The 18711-nt window shown below is 43.0% G+C and overlaps 1 protein-coding gene across 3 annotated transcripts in view; it reads right to left on the reverse strand.

The window, feature by feature from the left end:
• Nucleotides 1-113: 113 nt before the first annotated feature.
• The window catches only part of Sort1 (sortilin 1), a 68625-nt gene continuing 50027 nt past the window's right edge, over nt 114-18711 (reverse strand). For all 3 annotated transcript variants that reach the window (XM_078026938.1, XM_078026937.1, XM_078026939.1), the window contains exons 11-20: nt 17582-17688; nt 16848-16950; nt 16339-16507; nt 15593-15783; nt 13168-13357; nt 9434-9550; nt 7042-7150; nt 5267-5373; nt 4664-4778; nt 114-4460 (exon numbers count right to left, since the gene is read on the reverse strand). In XM_078026938.1, coding sequence (XP_077883064.1) covers nt 4446-4460; nt 4664-4778; nt 5267-5373; nt 7042-7150; nt 9434-9550; nt 13168-13357; nt 15593-15783; nt 16339-16507; nt 16848-16950; nt 17582-17688 — 1223 coding nt within the window. In that variant the 3' untranslated portion in view covers nt 114-4445. The remainder of the gene's footprint in view (nt 4461-4663; nt 4779-5266; nt 5374-7041; nt 7151-9433; nt 9551-13167; nt 13358-15592; nt 15784-16338; nt 16508-16847; nt 16951-17581; nt 17689-18711) is intronic.

Raw genomic sequence — 18711 nt, forward strand, 5'->3', positions numbered from 1 at the left:
TATCCTATTAACAAACCATAGTTTAGTCATCTCAGTAGATCAGGTAACAAAGTCCAGTCTGTTTTATTTCTAACCCAAATATTGCAAATATACATAAAATTACCAGTACAAAGTTAAACACATCCAGATTTATTTACACAATGATAAAGAAATTTCAGTTTTATTTCCATTTTGTGGAATTGCATTATGGGGGTCTGGCTTTGCTGTGTAACTGACATGGGTCACTGAAACTTGATTATTCCACCTCACATGCAATTTTCTGTCCCAAAGGAACAGAAAACTTGGGTTTTTCAGCACACATGCAGTAATGATCTTAATACTGCTATACACTTTCATAGGATGGCTTGGGAAGGGACCACATGCTCAGAAAGGGAACAAGAGACCAGAGAGGGATGAACAGGCACATGGGGACCCTGAGCATTTCTGTGCACGAGGATAAGGAGAGAATGACCCAAACCCTCCTCCCTGGAGGCTCCAACACAGGAGGTGAGCAGAACCGCCAGGGGACAAAAAGTCACTTGACCACAATTGAGGGCATGCGGAAGATGAGAACTGCATTAAAGATTTGGGGCATATCAATAAATCATTAACATGTACACTATACAGTTTATACATGTATATATGTACACACATATATATATAAAGGTACAGGTTAGTTTATGTTATTCCATATAAACAAGGACGCTTGAGAATGTACTGGTGTGAAAAAAATGCATACAGCAAATTATTGAAGACAATTTCAAATTAATGCTCTAGTTCTTATTGTTATGAAACATAACCGAGAAATCTACATGCTCCTGCTGTTTCAGTTATCCCTCATGAGGGCAGGGCCTGGGCTCTGCAAGGGCAAGATGATGCTCCAGGAGCTGCCTGCACTAGGCAAAATAATGGCAGATGGAACAGAAAGTCTGGCACCTGCGGACTCTGGCCCTCCCTGTCACTACCTCATATGGCAAATCTCAAACTTTGGTTTGTTCAAAGGACAGTTAAGTCCATGTTAACTTTCCTCCTGGAAGGAAGGTGGTAGAAAGCTGAAAAGTTGCATTCCTTCCTATTTTAACAGTTCCAAGTACCCTGGCTTAACATGGAGATGAGAGGGCTGTGCTGACAAGGAGCTGGTGAGGTTTTAGCCTTGTGTAGAGGGCAGGGCCCTGCAGAGCGCTCCTAAAGAAAAGAGAGGCATGCTCTATCAGGCTAGCTTGCCTAGGAAATAATCAAGTGACTGAAGCCTGTTACCCTGGGACTAGTGTGGATGGCCCTCTGCCCCTCTCTGCATCCTGGTGTCTTGACACAGGCTCTGGGATGTTTACAGGCCCAGTGCAGGAGACAGAGGGATGCACTGATCCCTGATGCTAACCTGTCAGGGATGAAAGCCCATTTGGGGGCATGCAGAGACCCATAGGAAAACCTAAATAAGAGAAAGAATATTCAGGGGCAGGCAGCAACCACAGAGTTTAGTTATAGGGACTCAGCTGTAGTTCCTGAGCCCACCCTTCAGCAGCCAAACTCTTCAAAGGCTTCTACTCTTCTGAGTAGTGTCCCTGATCAATTCACAGCTTAGGCATATTCAGTCCTGGTTTCTGGTCTTGGTAAAAACCAAAAGTTCCCTACATCTTAAGTAGGAAGGACATCGAGTTTTGGATTTAAGAGCTCAGATGACTTAAGACTGTCTGACATGTCCAACCTACCTAACACTGCTAGATTCTACTGTTCAAGCCTCCAGAAATAATTTCTTCTGCTACCATCAAGCCTAGGAGTTTACACAACAATATGCTAGGTTTTACCTTCAAGTAAAGGACGATGCTCCTACCCTGAGTAGGACAAAATAGCGCTTTTGTTTTTTAATTTTAGAAGCTATAATGGATTTAGACTGTTTTACTTTCTGGACGAGGGCACATACTTGTGACTGAGTGGGCTGACATCGAAAGTGAACTGGCCAAAAAAGGCCAGGCTTGCAGACGGTCCTCTAGCCAACAGAGCCAGCCAGGCAGGGGTGGAAGCAGCAGGCAGGAGAAGGGGGCCTTCCATGAGACTCACTTCTGTTTTCCTCAGTAGTGACCCTTCACTAGAGGAGGGGTCTTTCCTGACACACATTCATGATTACCATTACTTTTGTTTCCAGCCATAAAAAAACAGGAGAATAAACTTTTCTGTTTCCCCAAAAGAAAATAAAAAGGTGCTAAGTAATGCTCTGAAAGAAATGACACTGATTTCTGTCCTCAAGAACAGCAAGTAATCTATAAGAAAGAAGCCTGTGTCAAGCACTCAGAACCTGCCAGCTTGGATGATTCTCCAGAGTTCTGAAGACAGCCGACCAGCGCTGCTCCTCACGCACAGGGACCCTGAACGACAGACTCAGGTTTGCTTCCTCGCTCCACCACAAGAATGTGTGTGTGTGTGTGGGTGCTCTGAAAATTGCCAAATTCTACAGAAATCCCAGGTATCATAAGCAAAGAACCTTAATGTTATCTGTTCAGAGAAGAATATCAACTTTCCTACATCTTAAAACTAATATGAGGATTATTGTGTATTGGCATACCTACCCCCATCTATCTGGGTAAATGCTGGGAGAAAGGGCATGTGGTGTTAATAGGTGTTTTCTGGGCACTGAATTCACTTTGAGCAGGAGTTGAGGGTGGGACAGAGGCTGACACTTTCATCATTTTTGAGCTGGTGATCTTTGGAATCATTTTAAAATTTAAAACCACGCAAAATGAACGAATTACAAAATGAATAAATTCTAGCCCTCACAAATATTAATTCTTATAAAAACCAAAAAAACCAAAAAACTGCCCTAACTTCACTTTCTAGTTGAAACTCCCTGACTCATGTAATTTTACTGCAATTTCAAAGTCTCAAAATTTTCTATCCACTTCCTCCTCCTCTGTCCTTGCTGCTGCTCATCCATTCTGGAGAGGAAAGAACTTATCCATCTGCTCTCACAATCTGACAAAAGTTAATTTGGCACATTTACTTTTTACTGTCTTTCTAGCCACAAAATGAACTAGCAGCAAAATGGCATCTTACTGAAGAATGTCCTAATCATAATTATCAGGAGAAACTTGTGACCAGCACAACAGGTTTGGTAAGACCAAAGACTGATCATACTATATTACTGTATAGCAAATATCCACGCTGTATTAAAACTAATTATTCCATTACTATCCGGCCACCCCCAAGTCCACCCAACTGCATTCTAGAATTTGTTTAATTTGGGAAAATGTCAAATGGAAAACTTCCTTAAATTTAAAATATGATCCCAAAGTATCCAGATTGGAAGTGTGTTTTTGATTGGTTCAGCCAAAAGTTTCATGCCAACAAATGATTTGGCAAAGCTGGGGAAAAGGGTGAGAAGGAGGGCCTGGTCAGAAAAATTCTGATTTAAAAAAAAAAAAGTCTATAAATCTGAAGACAACTCTTGTTCTGGCTCCACGTACAATAGTAACCAAGGAGGAGGCGGATGAGTAGCCACTGTAATGTTCACCAACGAGCCAACACACCAGGAGCAAAGGGAAGACCAAGGGGCAGTCCTCAGCGCGGCACAGTGTGCTCACTGACCAACTTCAGCCGAGAGATGATTGAGCCTGGGCACACTTCCAGGCCATGCCTGCACCCTGTCCTTGAGCAAGTCCACTGGCACACACACAAAGCACAGCTTGAACGTCCTCAGAAGCAGCCAGTTTTTCGCCTTTAATAGGTGCTAAATCTAGTCAATGCTCTGTTGCTCCCTTCTTCCTGCCCCAAGTTAAAAATATTGCCCTGTAAGTTTTCCTGATTTAGTGTCTTGGAAGCACATGGTTTAGTTAGTTGCCAAAGGGCAATTAACAAGGGTATTGCCTAATTAAACAGGGGAAAAGAAAAATCACTGTGGTCTACGGTCCCTGGAGAGAGGGAGAAGCAGCATCGGGCTCTGTGTGAGGAGCTGGTGTGCAATGTTCTTGGGGCCAGGCTGTCCCCAAATGGAGAAAAGCGGCCAGGCTGTGTGCTGTCACTGCAGTGGTTTCCTGCTGCACAGCTGCTCCACGTGGCCAGCAGAGCCCAGGGACAGCACTGGGTACGTTGATGCTGAAGTAGGCAGATGCCCTGGGCTGGGCCCCACGCAGAACATGCAAGAGTGGAGTTAGTGAAATAGTCCCTTCAAATTCCATTTCGTTTCCCTTAAAAATAAAACAAAACCCCAAAGCCCATACTTTAAAAAAAAGACAGAACTTGAAATGACGTTAAAGAATTTAAATCCCCCTCCCCTCAGAGCCAATTGTACTCAGGGTTCCCCACCCCCACCCTGCATTTCCTTAGTGAAGGTCCTTTTGGCTTTGATGGAAGCAGCAGAAACAGAGCTGGGTCCCTCGAAGTGGGAAATTTATTTCCCCCAAGTTGGAGCCACAGGGAGTGTAAGAGGTACTGTGGTTCCACTATCCATGCTTGGTCCCAGCTCCTTTGAACAGCTATTCCAGGAGGTCCTGAAAAAGAAGTCATATTATTGACAGATTACTGACAGATTAAAAAGTTTCTATTCTGAAGGCAATTATCCAGTTTCTGGGTTGGTTGAATCCTACAGTCATTAAGGTGCTGCTCCTACTTATACCCTCTTTTGCCCAAATGATAGACTGGTCATGAGTAGATGAATCATTTTAGGCAATTCCTCAAGAAGAAATGGCCTCACCTCATCTGAGTCGTCATGATAACCACTTTTATTAGCATGAGAGGTTGTGTCCAAAGCATCCACACCATCAGCCTCTGCGTGCTGCTGTAGCACTGAGTACCTGTGCACAAGGAACCTGTGGGTGGAAACCTTTGTTAGTCACATGTGGGGAGCAGCGGTGCTCTATCTTATAGGACTGTGGATTTTTCCAGTTTTGTACACTCATGGAGTGAGCTGCACATATAGGCAGCACAGCCCTCTGGTGACACATGGGAAATATGAGATATGAGAAGATTTAGGCCTTTTTTTTTGTACCAGGGATTGAACCCAGGGGCACTTAACCACTGAGGCACATCCCCAGCTCTTTTTATATTTTGAGACAGGGTCTCATCAAGTTGCTTAGGCCAGCGCCAAAAGGATGGCTTTGAACTCATGATCCTTCTGCCTCAGCTTCCAGAGCCACTGGGATTACAGGCCTGTGCCACTGCACCTGGTTTAGGCCTAATTTTTTAAGGAACATCATTTCCACTACCAACTTTTTGCCAAAGGCAGACCCAACCATACATGCTGTATTGAATTTCTGATTTGGATTCAGTACCTCTGGCCTACTTCTGTGTTCCTTACCTTCCACCACACACATATTTCTTCACAATGAGCACTCCTGCTACGACTGTGACCAGCATCAATCCCACGATGGCCAAGATAATTGGAACAGAATTTGACTTGGAATTCTTGATAAATCAAAACACAAACACAAAGGCTTTTAGGCATGCATATTCTACATACTCTCGGACTGCATTTGAAGAGGTTGTTGTTTCCTGTTTCCTCTGAGAATGATCTACAGTCCAAGGTACTTATTTTTTTATTATTATTTTTTAGTTGTAGTTGTACACAATACCTTTATTTTATTCATTTTTATGTGGTGCTGAGGATCGAACCCAGGGCCTTGCATATGCCTAGGCGAGTGCTCTAACGCTGGGCCACAACCCAGTACCCCAAGGTACTTATTGATGGTACTTTTCCAATCCTCACAATGAACCATCTCAGTGTTACCAGGAGAGCATCAGAGCTGGCAGAGGGGAGTCTGAGCTCCACTGCCTGGAAGCTGCAAAGGTAGGGCGTCAATGCTGGCAACTGCCTAGATTGAATACAGTAATTGTGAGTGTTCTACATTCTTTGTTTGCAAGTCTTTCAGCTTAAGGGTGGATGGAGCAGGAAAGGGAGACTGTGGTAGTAGTGGGCTGAACGAATCTAGAACAGGGCTATCATGGGGAGGAAGCTATGTCAATGCTATCCAGGCAGTTCATTCTATGACACCAAGATTTATGTTTCTATTAAAATTTTGTGTTTACAAATATGCCTTATCATATCATTGTTTGAGTGTAACCTACCTGCTTCTGGGTGGGAGATAGGAAATGTATGTTTTCAATTTATCCAAGAGGAGGTGGGGCTGGATTCTGGGACAAGCTGTGTCCCTATGGGCAGGAATCCTGTGCAATCACACACACAAACACTCTGAGGACAGCCACCAGGAGTCCAGGACAAGGGCTCAGAAGAACTTGCCCTCTTGCAAATATGCACAGCCACACACTCTTCTCCAGTTGCCTTCTTAATCCCACCCTTGTTGGTCTCATCCCGTGGAATAGCAGAAAGGAGGTGACTATAGATTGTCTGGCTCAACCTTTCATATTTCAGATGAGGAAGCAGATCCCACAGTTTATCTCCCCAAGTCACACAGCTGGTCCACAGCTTATTTATCAAGAGCTTTCTTCTTCACAATATCTCCAAATCCCAACCAGACAGTTCAGTACCACAATTTGTAATCAGCCTCCAAATTTGCATCTAAAGCAAAACTAGCCCATTATGACTATGGTTCATTTTTTCATTCTGAATATTCTTGGTATGACTCAGCACAAAGACTCACTCTACCTAAGGTCTAAAACTCTTCTCTGCATGTGTACAACTCCTGGTCATGGCCCTTATAACCAAGCTTCTTTTTTTTAAATTTATTTTTTAAATTTTTGATTAATATGCAATAATTGTACATATTAGCAGAGTACAGTGTGATATTTCAACCCATGCATACATTATAAACCAACAGCTATCCTTCTTGAGTTTTTTTCTAAAAGACTTAGCTTCAGAAATTTCCACAAATCAATGCTTCCAAGACTTTTGCAACATTTTAGAACACCATTTTTCCCCAACAAAAGAGAGCTTTAGTGGGATGAATTATCATTGGGTTAAGGGGCCTGTCCTTCATCTTAACAGTCTGCCTGTGTACAGGGAAGTCTGGCAGGAAGTTTGGCCACATTGTGTCAGTAGCAAAATTCTTGATGCTATAACATTGACAGAACACAAAAATCCAGCTTGTACTAAAAACTCGCTCTATTTTAACATACCTGCTTTTTGGGACTCAGATAGTTGCTCGTGCACTTCTTTTTCAAGTCTTTTACTTCTCGAGCTGGATTCACCCCACCTTGGCATCTGTCTCCTGGAATTTTCCGGTACCTGAAAGGCAGAGATTGGTTCACAAGGCTCTCTGCCTCGTGGTGGCTGTGGTGCCTTCTGGTAAAGGCATATAGATAGTGGCTGTGGCCCCTGGGCTAGGGTGCTCTGCGTTCCTGCTGGAGTCAGGGGCACCAACCTAAGCTGAGGCTAGTACGATGGTAGCACTCAACTGACTCCTTCTGGTGCAGGCTTTTGTGACTCACAAGCTATTCGTGTGCAGAGCCTCACGTAAAACAAGCTTCTCAAAGTCCACCAGAATCTGCCTTCAGCAATGGCCATTACAGAGGTGGATTTGAACCCAAAATGACAAAATAAAAAGCAGAAACTATATATAAGCCCTACTGCCAGTAATGAAGAATAAGAAATGTTCATCAACAGAATGTACTATTAACCCCTCCAAAGGAGGATCTCCTTATATGGCAGACAAAATCAATGAAGCTAAAGATCTGCTAATAGGTCAAACTAAAAATTGAAGTATATGTATGATGAATTTTTAGTTCATATCAGTTTATGTATATGAGTTCCAGTTTTTTAATAATAAAATGCTTAAGAGATGCAAAGAAAGAAATTAGGGAAGGAAGAAGGAAAGGGAAGAAAGAAAGAAAGGTAGATCTGTTAATAGAAAATAAGGATATATTCCGGACTCTTGCCTATTTCCTAGAAACAAGACTTTAAAAACTGCAGAAAAGTTTCTTGTCCTTATGATGCAGAGAGAAACCCCAAGTAAACCCTCTAGCTTCATTTGTTCTTACTTGCTTTTAAGTTGATTTTAAAAATCATCAATTTTGGAGGTCATGCAACTGGGCAATATATTATTAGTCCCCACTGGCTTTGCTAAAGACAACATAATGTACAGGTCATGATAAGAGTTATTTGGGTTACTTTTCAGGGACTTAAAGGCTGCTTTTGTTGAAGCCACATATTCTTCACTTGAGTCTCTTCAGGTGTCCGATAGGTGACATTTTGTATTTTTTTTTTATACAATTGAATGGATGATCTTTTGACATCAGAAAGTGTTTGAAGCCATTTCTGACACGTGATTGGGTGGCTCCCGTTAAGGGTCTGAGGCGTTCTGGCTGTGTCGGAACTTTCCCGGCCCTTTCCTGATGAGAGAACCCATCCGTGTGGGGGTGTGCCTGACCACTGACCCGGGGGGCCCAATCACTGACCCTGACCTTGGAGTGCAGTCCCCCCTCAACCTTCATTGGATGGAATTCTCCCCTGAATCTCTTGTTCTCCAATAAAAAGCTACTCCAGGTGTGTTCAAACTCACTCTCTCTCCTGCTAGCCCTGAGTAATCCTTGCTGCCCTGCTGGGCGGTTAGAGGAGGGAACCAGAGAGGGGAGCCGTCTCGGACCTGGCAATAGAAATAAGGTAACTGAGTCTGTGTGTTTTATTTTGATCTCTTCTAGCTAACTTTTATGCCAAGAACCTCATTAATGAAACCATTGCGCTGGCCGCATGGTGGAAGAAAGCCAAAAATAGCCCTGAAACCATGCTACCACCACCATTTTCCATAGAACATGTGTCCTATGGAAGAGCTATGAAGATTGACTATGTACATGCAGACCACTGCACCCCTAGTCACTTTTCCCCATGCCTTAAAACATCATGCTTCTTTATCCCATAACTAGCCCTAAATCCTGTCCACAGGGAGATGATCTGAGACTTGTTCTCCAATCTCCACACTCGTGGTCATCTTGTGAATAAACTCTTTCTCTTACGCAAAACATGCTGTTCCATGATTGGCATACTGCATGGTGCAGTACAGGTCTAGCTTGGTAACGTGCTGTCCTTCAGGTCAGGGACAGGGATGTTCATGGGGATATTCTGTGCAGCTTCGGGGCTTGAGCAGACTAAGCATCTCTATCCCTTGCTGCTGGGGACATGTCTTTTCTTTCTACCTTAAGAATCCATGCCAAAGAACTAAGACCCAGAGAATGCTCACTAACAAGTGGAGCAAAGATTGGGGGAGGGTGTTGAAATTTATCAGAGGGGAGGCATAACAAGGCTCCTCTAGGGTCATACTGTCCCAGATGATAGATATTTAAATTAAAATTAATCACAATGAAAAACTCAGCTCCTCAGTTGCAATTGTGTCGACAGCCTACATGGCTAGGGTTCCCACAGCTCACAGAACATTTCTATCATCACATTAAGTTCTACCAGGCTGTGCTTTCATGAGTGCTGGGAATACTGCTTGGGTCTGTGTGGAGAGAAGCAGTTGTCACTCAGATCAATGATGATTCTTTTGCCACCGTGAGGGAGGAAAGGCCGTCTCACCCATTTGTCGTCAGGTGTTCTTCTCTCCCGTATAGACAAAACTCTAGGTCATGCCCCTTCAGCTCTGGCTGTTCCACACACTTTGAGTCATTTTCTGGACGGAAGTAGCCAAAATCACTGCAAAAGTCAACAGATAAGGTAGCTTTCAAAGTCGCTGAAAAACAATAGCAATGGAGACTTTATGAGGGACAGTGGATGGCTAATATTCCAGTCAGGAACATTCCAGACTAGAAATTATCAGCAGCTCAGGAAGGTCTGCCACAGCTCTCTCTGGCCCATGGTATGGTTTGGATTTTATCACATGGTCCCCATATGGCCCATGTATTAAAGGCTTGGTCCCTGCTGTGGCACTACTGGGAGGTGGTGAAACCTTTAAAAGTAGGGTCTAGTGGAAGTCTTTAGGTCACCAGGGATCCCAGTTCCTTCTTCTCCTCTCTCTTCTACTTCTTGGTCATGGTGAGCAGTTTGGCTGTGCCATGCACTTCTACCATGAAGTGCTGCATTGCCACAGGCTCAAAACAATGGGGCCAACCTACCGTGGACTTTATACACCTTTTTTCCCTAAGTTGATCATCTCAGGTATTTGTTATAGTGATGGGACTGACTAACTCAGTCCACTAATCCCCAAGACTGGGGGTCCTGCAGACAGCTCGAGTACAGGGAAGAGACTGAGCAGCGGGCAGTGGAGTAGGGACCCTCACAACTAAGACCAAGATGACAAAGAGGAGGCCTCAAAAGTAGCATCAGATCTAAATGCAGGATCATTCAGCAATTCTTTTTTCCTTCAATCATCATTACATAGTGCCCTAGGGGATATATGTCAAGTTTTTCCCGCCTTCCCTCTTAGCTTCTTAAATCGTCCTTGCCTTCAACATCATCACCCCCTTCTTGCCTTCATTCCATCCCATCTCCTTCCAGTGCCTTTCATCTGCTCCCATTTCTGTTTCTTCTAAAGAAATAATGTCCTGCCTATTCCCCACAGCTGACCCTCCATGAGCGTCCTTGTTCTTGGTCCCACTCTTTCTATACACGTTGGGCCCTTCCTTCATAGATAGCATAAGAGAGGACAATCTTTCTCACTCAAATGGTGACTTCTCCTTAGTCTAAATAAGTCTCTACTCTAGAATTTACTTCCTTAACCTTCTCGCCTTTACTAGTTCAGTTTATAAAAAGAATATTTTCAGTTGGCCATATTTTATTAATTTACTTTTTATTCCATGCATCTTGGTCTCAACACTCTCTGCGACCTTGAAAATGAATATCTGAGGCTCCCCCAAGGCCTGCTACCATCCAACCCAGCAGAGCCCTCTCTGGTGTCATTCACTTTGGCTACCTGCCCTGTGGCATCCAACACACCATGTGCCCCTACCTACCATGACACCACTGCTTCCTCTTCTGTATTCCTAACCCATAAACACAGGCTTTTTCAAGGTTCTATACTTCACTTTTTTATTCTGTTTCTCTTTTTCCTTAGTGACCATAACTATTTTTGGCTACTACTAAATTTCCAGGTTTTCCTTCTCTCTTGGCTCCAATTTTACAATTCCAAGTGCCTGTTAGATATTGCCACTGAAATGTACTCCTGAACCCCAAAGGAATAATACGGTCAAAACATAGCATGCCTTCTCCTCTGCTAGCACCCTCTTGTCACTTCACCACACTACCTTCCTTCCCACCATTTAAGTGGAAAATTTGGTCTAAACGTTCTCCACCTGGCCCCTTCTTACTTATCATGCTTGCTCTGACTTCCTCTCCCAGTCAGAGGGGGCACTATCATCCAGCACACCACTCCTTGGTCTAGCTGTTGGGTGTCCATGCTTACAGCAGTCCAGGGCTTTATTGACCACTTTCTTACCAGATACACAGAGTTAAATCCTACCATTTGTCAGTGCTCAGCTCAAATGCCACCTCCTCAATAAAGCCTTCTGTGACCCATCTCCTTCCAGTTCCAGGTGGTGTCTTCTCTCCCTTATTTACACCCTCTTGGCATTTACTACTTTCTGATTTGTGTCATGCTTATGTACATCTTATCAGGAAACTGTATACAAGCCCTTCCATTAGCACTTTGTGTTGCCCTGCCCACAGCAGGCACTGAATGACTACTTAGGGAATATACAGATGCTGCTTGTACTTCAAGTGTTATCTGAAGAGTATTTAGGGGACAAGGCAGGGACAGAAGATGCAAATACATGCCACCCCTCTTAATAGCAGGGGGAAATCTCAGATAAGAATTTTAGGTAATCAACCCCAAATTTTAGGGAAACTATCCTCAGTCATGTGTGGTCCAAGGTGTGGGCACTAGAGCTGTGATGGTGGCTTCAGGTCTCACTTCTCAGGGCCAGTCGGGCACAACCTCTCATGAGGACAGTGCTGACCACAGTTAGTGCTTAATGTTAGCTGCTATCATCACCACTATGTTACATCAAATATAACATGCTGTCAAGGAGTTTGGGTTTGTTGGTGGAACCAAGCCTATAAAGCATGGTTAAAGATGGTAAGTGCTAGAATGCAGGTACTGCAGATGTCAAGATCAGGGAAACCTGGGAGAGGCTTTAAAGTGGTGCTATCTGAGCTACTTAAAAGCCAAGGAGGAACTCCCTTGGTGTGGGTCAACAGGGGAATGTGGACAGACTATTCAGGCAGAGAAGGCACCAGGCACAACTACATGGAACACTGCAGAATCATGGCAGATTTGGAAAACAGCAGCAGCTCAGGGAAAGGGCCTGGCATTTGTGGAGTCAAAGATGGGACACAGCTTCCAGAGTCTCACAGGTCTGTCCCATTCTGACTCCACAACAAACTCTAGCCTGACTGCAACTCCAGAAGTGATCTGAGTGATGCTTTTCCTGTGGAAATGGAGATGGGAGGAGGAGCTGTGTGGAGTCAGACCTGCATTTCCCTCAAACCTGCATTCTGTGGTTACCTGCGGTTCAACGGAAGACAGTGGGGGAGGAGGAGGACACGCCTGCTTCCTTGCCTTTGATCCAAGACCTTTAGGATCCATTTTTACTTCCTGTCAGCATCTACAGTTGTAGCAAGTTCCACTAGATTATTACCTGTGAGGTGAAGCTGTTCCTCCTTTGGGCCCTGGTTTACCTCTTTTAAACTACACAGGAACTCCTTGCCTTTTTATGAAAGCAACTAATCTTATGCCAGCCAGGTAACTAATTCTTTCACCCGGACAGTCCTGAATTCTAGGAAGTCCACCTTGATGGCCTCTAAACCTCAATGGGACATAAGGACCATGAACATATTGATGTTGCCTCTAGTCTCTCAGGACCAAAAAAATATCTGTCTTTAGTCTTGCATGGATGCAAAGCCTAGTGCCCTACCTGCTGCACTCAAACCGTCAGGCTGCTCTTTAAAGTCCAATTCCTCTTTGCTCCTGTACCACTTTTCTTGGTGTTTTTCTTGCCATTTTCTATACATTGTTTTGTTTTATTCTCTTCCTTTTTATATAACTTTTCTTCTTCCCACCATTGCCAAGTTGGGAATTCTGGGGTGCTTGCTGGTTCTGCCCAATGATTAACTGTCCAGTATGATTATATTATCTGTCCAATTATTATCAAGTTTGGTTCCCTCTCTCTGTGCCTCAATTTCCTTGATAAGAAGCAGCAGTTCTCCACTCTTGGGGAAAAAAGATTTCAGTATTTTTTAGCCCTATAAGACAACTGTCTTTCACCTCCTCCTACACGGGACAGGGGCTGACAGAGGGATCTGAGGAGTGCTGATACCAGAGGAAATCCTCCAAGGAACAGGGACAGATGGATGGCTGCTTGGTTACAACATAGTCTCGACCATTCTGACAGACGGACGACTTGCGCAGCCGTAGGTACTGTTCCTTATAGCCCAAAATGCAGCCATCTTCATAATCCTCAGGGTCTGTGGAGTGTGCCAACCATATGGTATAATCCTTCTCTTCACCTAAAGGATAGACAGATGGTTCAGGAAGATGCACTGCACAAGGTCACCAATGGGAGGCAGCTGCCAGGCTATGGGAAGAATGAGGGAGGGAAGGCAGGAATGTCTGCCTCAATTTATTGCTCCAATTACGAATTACAAACAAAAAGTTACATTAGTCTACAGCCTACTAGCAATTGCATTCTTGCATGCCAAAAGAGGATTCTTTCCATCTCATCATCCTTTCAAGAATTAGGAAAAACCTTATTTGTTTTGAAGTGGGAAGCTGGACAGGGGAGCTCTAGAGTTCCTTCCAAACTAAGAGGCTGCTGTCTGTCTTGCTCACCTATGCCCTCAGTCTGCAGGAGCTGTCAGAAGTGAGTAACCAGATGTTTTTCACTCCTGGGACTCTGCTCAGAATAAAATATTGAACAGCCTAAAGCACAGGTTTGATTTTACCAAATTAGTTTGCTTTGAACAGAAAGGAAGATAGCCTCTTTCTAGACTTCTATCTCCAGATGATTGGCTCTCAGATGAGGACTGCTGACAGCAATATTTCTGGCTCAGTATTTCATATCATCCAGTCCTGGAAAACGACTCTAAGGCTGCAACCTAAAGACTGTGGATTAGGTTTTTATCCTTCAGGATATGAAGACCAGGACAGAGTCTGTTAGAGAGCAGGTGCTTAACAAATCTCTTAATGACGCTAAACTTTAGGGATAACCGTTTGGATCACCTGCTATGGAGAAAACTACTAAGCCAGCTCTTTTACAGTCTCTTTAATGAATTTAGATGATAATGGCCCTCAGGGTTTAAATCACATTTAAACACCTTGTAGAAAAGTTAAGTAGGGCTGGGTTTGTGGTTCAGGGGTGGAGCACTTGCCTGGCATGCTTAAGACACTGGGTTCAATCCTCCACGCCACATAACAAACAAATAAGTAAATTATTGTGTCCATCTAAAACTAAAAACATACTTCAAAAACAAAAGTTAAGTAAAGTCCAAACCCAGAGCTCTGCTTCCTCAGAAGTCATCGAATTAAATAATACTCTGAGAAAATGGACTTATAACCCAGTCTAATAGGACCAAAATCCAACTAGAAGGTTTTGAAACTTTAAGTTTTGATAGTGTTACACCAGCATGTGACTACAGGTTGCCTTTCCTTTTATCTTTCATATTTCTTATCATAGCTTGGGTTTGGCATCTTTGGCACTGGGTCTAGGTCTGCTTGTGACACTTTGGGAACACTGTGCACTGCATTTTGTCAATCTTTTTCTGAAATCATTTTCTGGGCCTCACCATGTCTTCTAGTGTGAAGTCACAGAATGCTGAATAGGTCAGTGTGGGCTTCACACTTGCCTACTGGCCATTCCAGTACCTCACCTGACATTTGAGCCAAAGGTTGTTGCATGAAAACTCTCACTTCAACATCTTGAGAAGTGACACCACCAATCACTCTGGCAAACATTTTCCTCTAAGATTTTCTCTTTATAGTCCTACTGCATTTGACTAACCAAGGGTGAAAACCCCTGAAACGTCAATGAAATAATGTCTGTCACACACACGCATGTACTATTCTTATAAGCCAGAAAAAAAAAAAAAAAGCTCATTAAAGGTACAGGAGATCTCTTCTCCAGTACAAAGCCACACTATCCTAGACAGTAGCCGAACCACATGTGGCTGGCTGGTCTGAACTGAAATTCACTAGAAGGATAGTATTAACTGTACACCGGATCGCAAAGACTTGGAAGAAATGTAAAATATATCAGCAATTTTTAACATAGCTTAAATTGATGATAATGTTTTGATATATGAAAACAATCCTATCATCAAAATGCATTTCACCTTTCTTTTTATATTTTTTAGTTGTAGTTGGACACAATAGCTTTTTATTTATTTATTTATTTATTTTTATATGATGTTGAGGATCGAACCCAGGGCCTTGCACATGCTAGGTGCGTACTCTACCACTGAGCCACAACCCCAGCCCATCTTTTTACTTTCATAATGTAGCTAACAGGATCATTTAAGTTACATATGTTGCCCTCATATTTCTCATGGACAGTGCTAGTCCCAAGAAGGAAACTGCTTTTCTAATGATTCCATTGCTTGATTAACCATGTGGAGCATCCTCCAAGCTCCTTTCTCACACACACACACATTTGCTTATCCCAACTAAAAGACATTAAGCTGAAGAAGGTATTATTTAGGAAAGAGGCTGACATATTTCAGGTAGAAACTGTCAAAGGAGACACTTACAGTTCCTTTCAAGGATATCTTTAAAATCAATGGTGTAGGAGACCCATTGGCGGGTTAGTAAAGATTCTGTGAACCCCCAAATGCTGATATTCATAGACCTGGCTCCAGGTTCTGAAGCCAGGCCGGTGAAATAGATGGGCTCCTTGGTGAACATGTAGGTTTGCCAGCATTGACCTTCATCTGTGGAGAACCTGAAATCACAATTAGAGAAAGATCATGACAGAGGACCAACTTATAAAGGGATCCCCAACCAGAAGGAACCTTTGTATTTTAGGAGCTGGCTTACTGGCTGACAGTCACTTTCATTTTTAATGTCCCAAGTTAACAGAATAGAGAAAAGGATTCGGTCAGAAGTAAATATCTTTACAAAAATTCTTTCATAGGCAAGACAGGGTAGTGACCAGGTGAGAATGGGCTTCTAAATTAATCATGTCAGATTATCTTATAAAAACTTGTACTTAGAAAGTCATTTCCAATTCAGAGTGCTTGAACATTTCCATATTTTTGTGGTGAGATTTTTTTAAATTTTAATGACAAAATGTGTTACTACAGGGAGTCAGAAGAAAAAACAATGCCCTTTAGTCCGAGTTGTTCTAATCATAAGCCCTTCTAGAAACTTCTGTACAGTTCTGTAGAATGCAAACATTTGAATCAGGGTCCATGCCTTTTCCCCTTGATAAACTGAAGAACATTCCCACCGTTGCCCTGTAAGCAGATAGTGTGTGTGGAGTTGAGCTCATGCATACTTAATCACATTGATAGGACGGTTGCTGTGCTCAATGGCCACAATGATGCCTCCAGAATCCAAGATGGTATAATAGTGGGGTCCATTCAGCATCTTCGCCCAGGAATAACCCCCATCGTCTGAGATGTACACATCTGGGACCATCACCGAGATGGCATCCCCCACGTTACCTGCAACATAATCCACCGTCTCATCAGCATAAATTGGCAATGAAACAGAGAGGATTTCCTGACAAGGGAATTGGAATAAATATATTCTGATGATTTCCCAGCAGGCTTCTTGCAGTAGAAAGGAAGGCTATCAAAACTTGAGAAAGGAAGTTGCGTTGCTCCCTCAGTGGGCAGTCTATGAAAAGCCAAAATTGTTATAATGCAAGAAATGCTACCAAAGGAATACAAAAACCATCTGCAGTGGGCTTTGTTTTGTGTTTTAAATCAGGCTCAAAGGGCTCTGGCTGAGTTCAGAGTGCTCAGCTACTTCAGTCTGTGGGGTGCAGGGAGAGCTCCTTACCATGAGCAATGACTATGCCTACGGCGTTAGCCTCGGAGAGCGGGGCCATCGGGACGTTTAGTTTCTGAGAGATGCTATAGGAAGCATGAATATGAAGGCTGCACTGTGAAAAGAAACCAAGCTCATATTAAAACCAAAGGTTGGATACCCTTGCTCATCTCACAGATGCCTCATGAAGCTTAAAACTTAATTCAGACCTTGGTGGGGTGATCTTTTTTTTAAAAAAAAATTGTGGTAAAATACACATTTCATACAATTTACCATCTAAACTTTCATTTAAGTGTACAGTTCAGGAGTGTTAAATATATTCTCCCTTTAGTGCAACCGATCTTTAGAACTTTTTCATTGTGTAATACTGAAACTATCACCTTTAAGCCCTACTCTACATTTCTGACTCCCTGTAGCCCTGGAAAGCACTAGTCTACTTTCTCAGCCTCATAGCTGTCATGCTGGCCCCTAACTAATGGCCAGCACATCTGTCTACTCTGTTTTCATTCAGCATTTTAACAAAACATTGTTAGCCTTCAGTTTTGTTCTTTAATAAACAAACAATCCATCGTATCTTGACCTTCCTGCAAGTTGTTATTTTCCAAATTCTAAGTTTATTTCATTACTCTCACTCCAAACTTTGTATCTTAAGTTGTACACATCTAGACAAAACTCCATTATTCAGGAGCTGAGCCCTGGGCACAGCAGAGCAGAACAGCTGCTTTTCTCCAAGAGCGGAAACAAACCTCTTTTTTGTTCTTTGCGGTGGCATCGCACTGGCTGTTTTCAGGCTTCCGCAGGTGCTTCCACCTTCCTCCTTGGTCGAAAGTGATCATGGTCTGAATGGAATTATCTGAACGGGGAAAGAATGACCATAAGTCCAGCACACTGGAAGCACCCAAGGGAAGTCAGTTTACCACTGCACAACTCCCCTGAGGCCACATACCACGGTTCTAACCCTGAAGTCCCACAAAGCTTACAGAATGGCTTAGTGTTGATGAGTAACCAAGCAGCACTCTAACTGTGAGATCTGAAGAAAGATCACTACCTGAACAGCACTCAATTAATTTCAGAAATAATCTGGGGCTGACATCATCGAGAAAGGTCACTTTTATGCTATAGTTAGGGTGTTAAATGTCCCCCCATCTCCAAGGCCCATATGTTAAAGGAAGGCTACCAAACCACGGAACTACTGGGAGATGGTGGAAGCTAGAAGATGTGGGGCTTCACGGAGAAAGCTGTCATTGGAAACATGCCCTTGAAGGTGACATTAGGGCCCTAATCTCTTCCTCTTCCTCTGTTGGAAGTAAAGGGGTTTCCTACACCACATGCTCCCACTATGATGTGCCAACACAGGCTCAAAAACAATGGGGATAACTGACCATAAACTGAAACCTTTAAAACTGTGAGCCAAAACAAATCTTTTCTCTCTAAAAGTTGATTACCTTAGGTGTTTTGTCACAGTGATGTAAAGTTAACTAACACATTTTAACTCTTGAACCAATATAATTGGCTGATATCTATACTCTTCCCTTGTCTGCTGCCTTAGGAAGAAGAAAAATCTACCATGGGAAGGCATTCTAATTTTTTCTTCACACAAGGCCATGACACCAGGCTTATCTTAGGGATTCTCAAGGTTTGAATATGGTGCTTAAATATTATTAATAATCCCTAATTATTGTCTCTCCACTCTTATACCTTTTTCTTTTTTCCTTATAATTCCTCCCTTGTCCTCTATTTTCAATATTATAAACTGTTACAATTTAATCCAGACATAATATGCTTGAAGTTTTCTGAGGAATATCAAATAGAAAAGAAAGTGACAGAAGATTCACTTATTCAGCAAACATTTGTGTATTCACTATGTGAAAAATAT

This window comes from Ictidomys tridecemlineatus, chromosome 11, assembly GCF_052094955.1.
Source record: "Ictidomys tridecemlineatus isolate mIctTri1 chromosome 11, mIctTri1.hap1, whole genome shotgun sequence".
NCBI lineage: Eukaryota > Metazoa > Chordata > Mammalia > Rodentia > Sciuridae > Ictidomys > Ictidomys tridecemlineatus.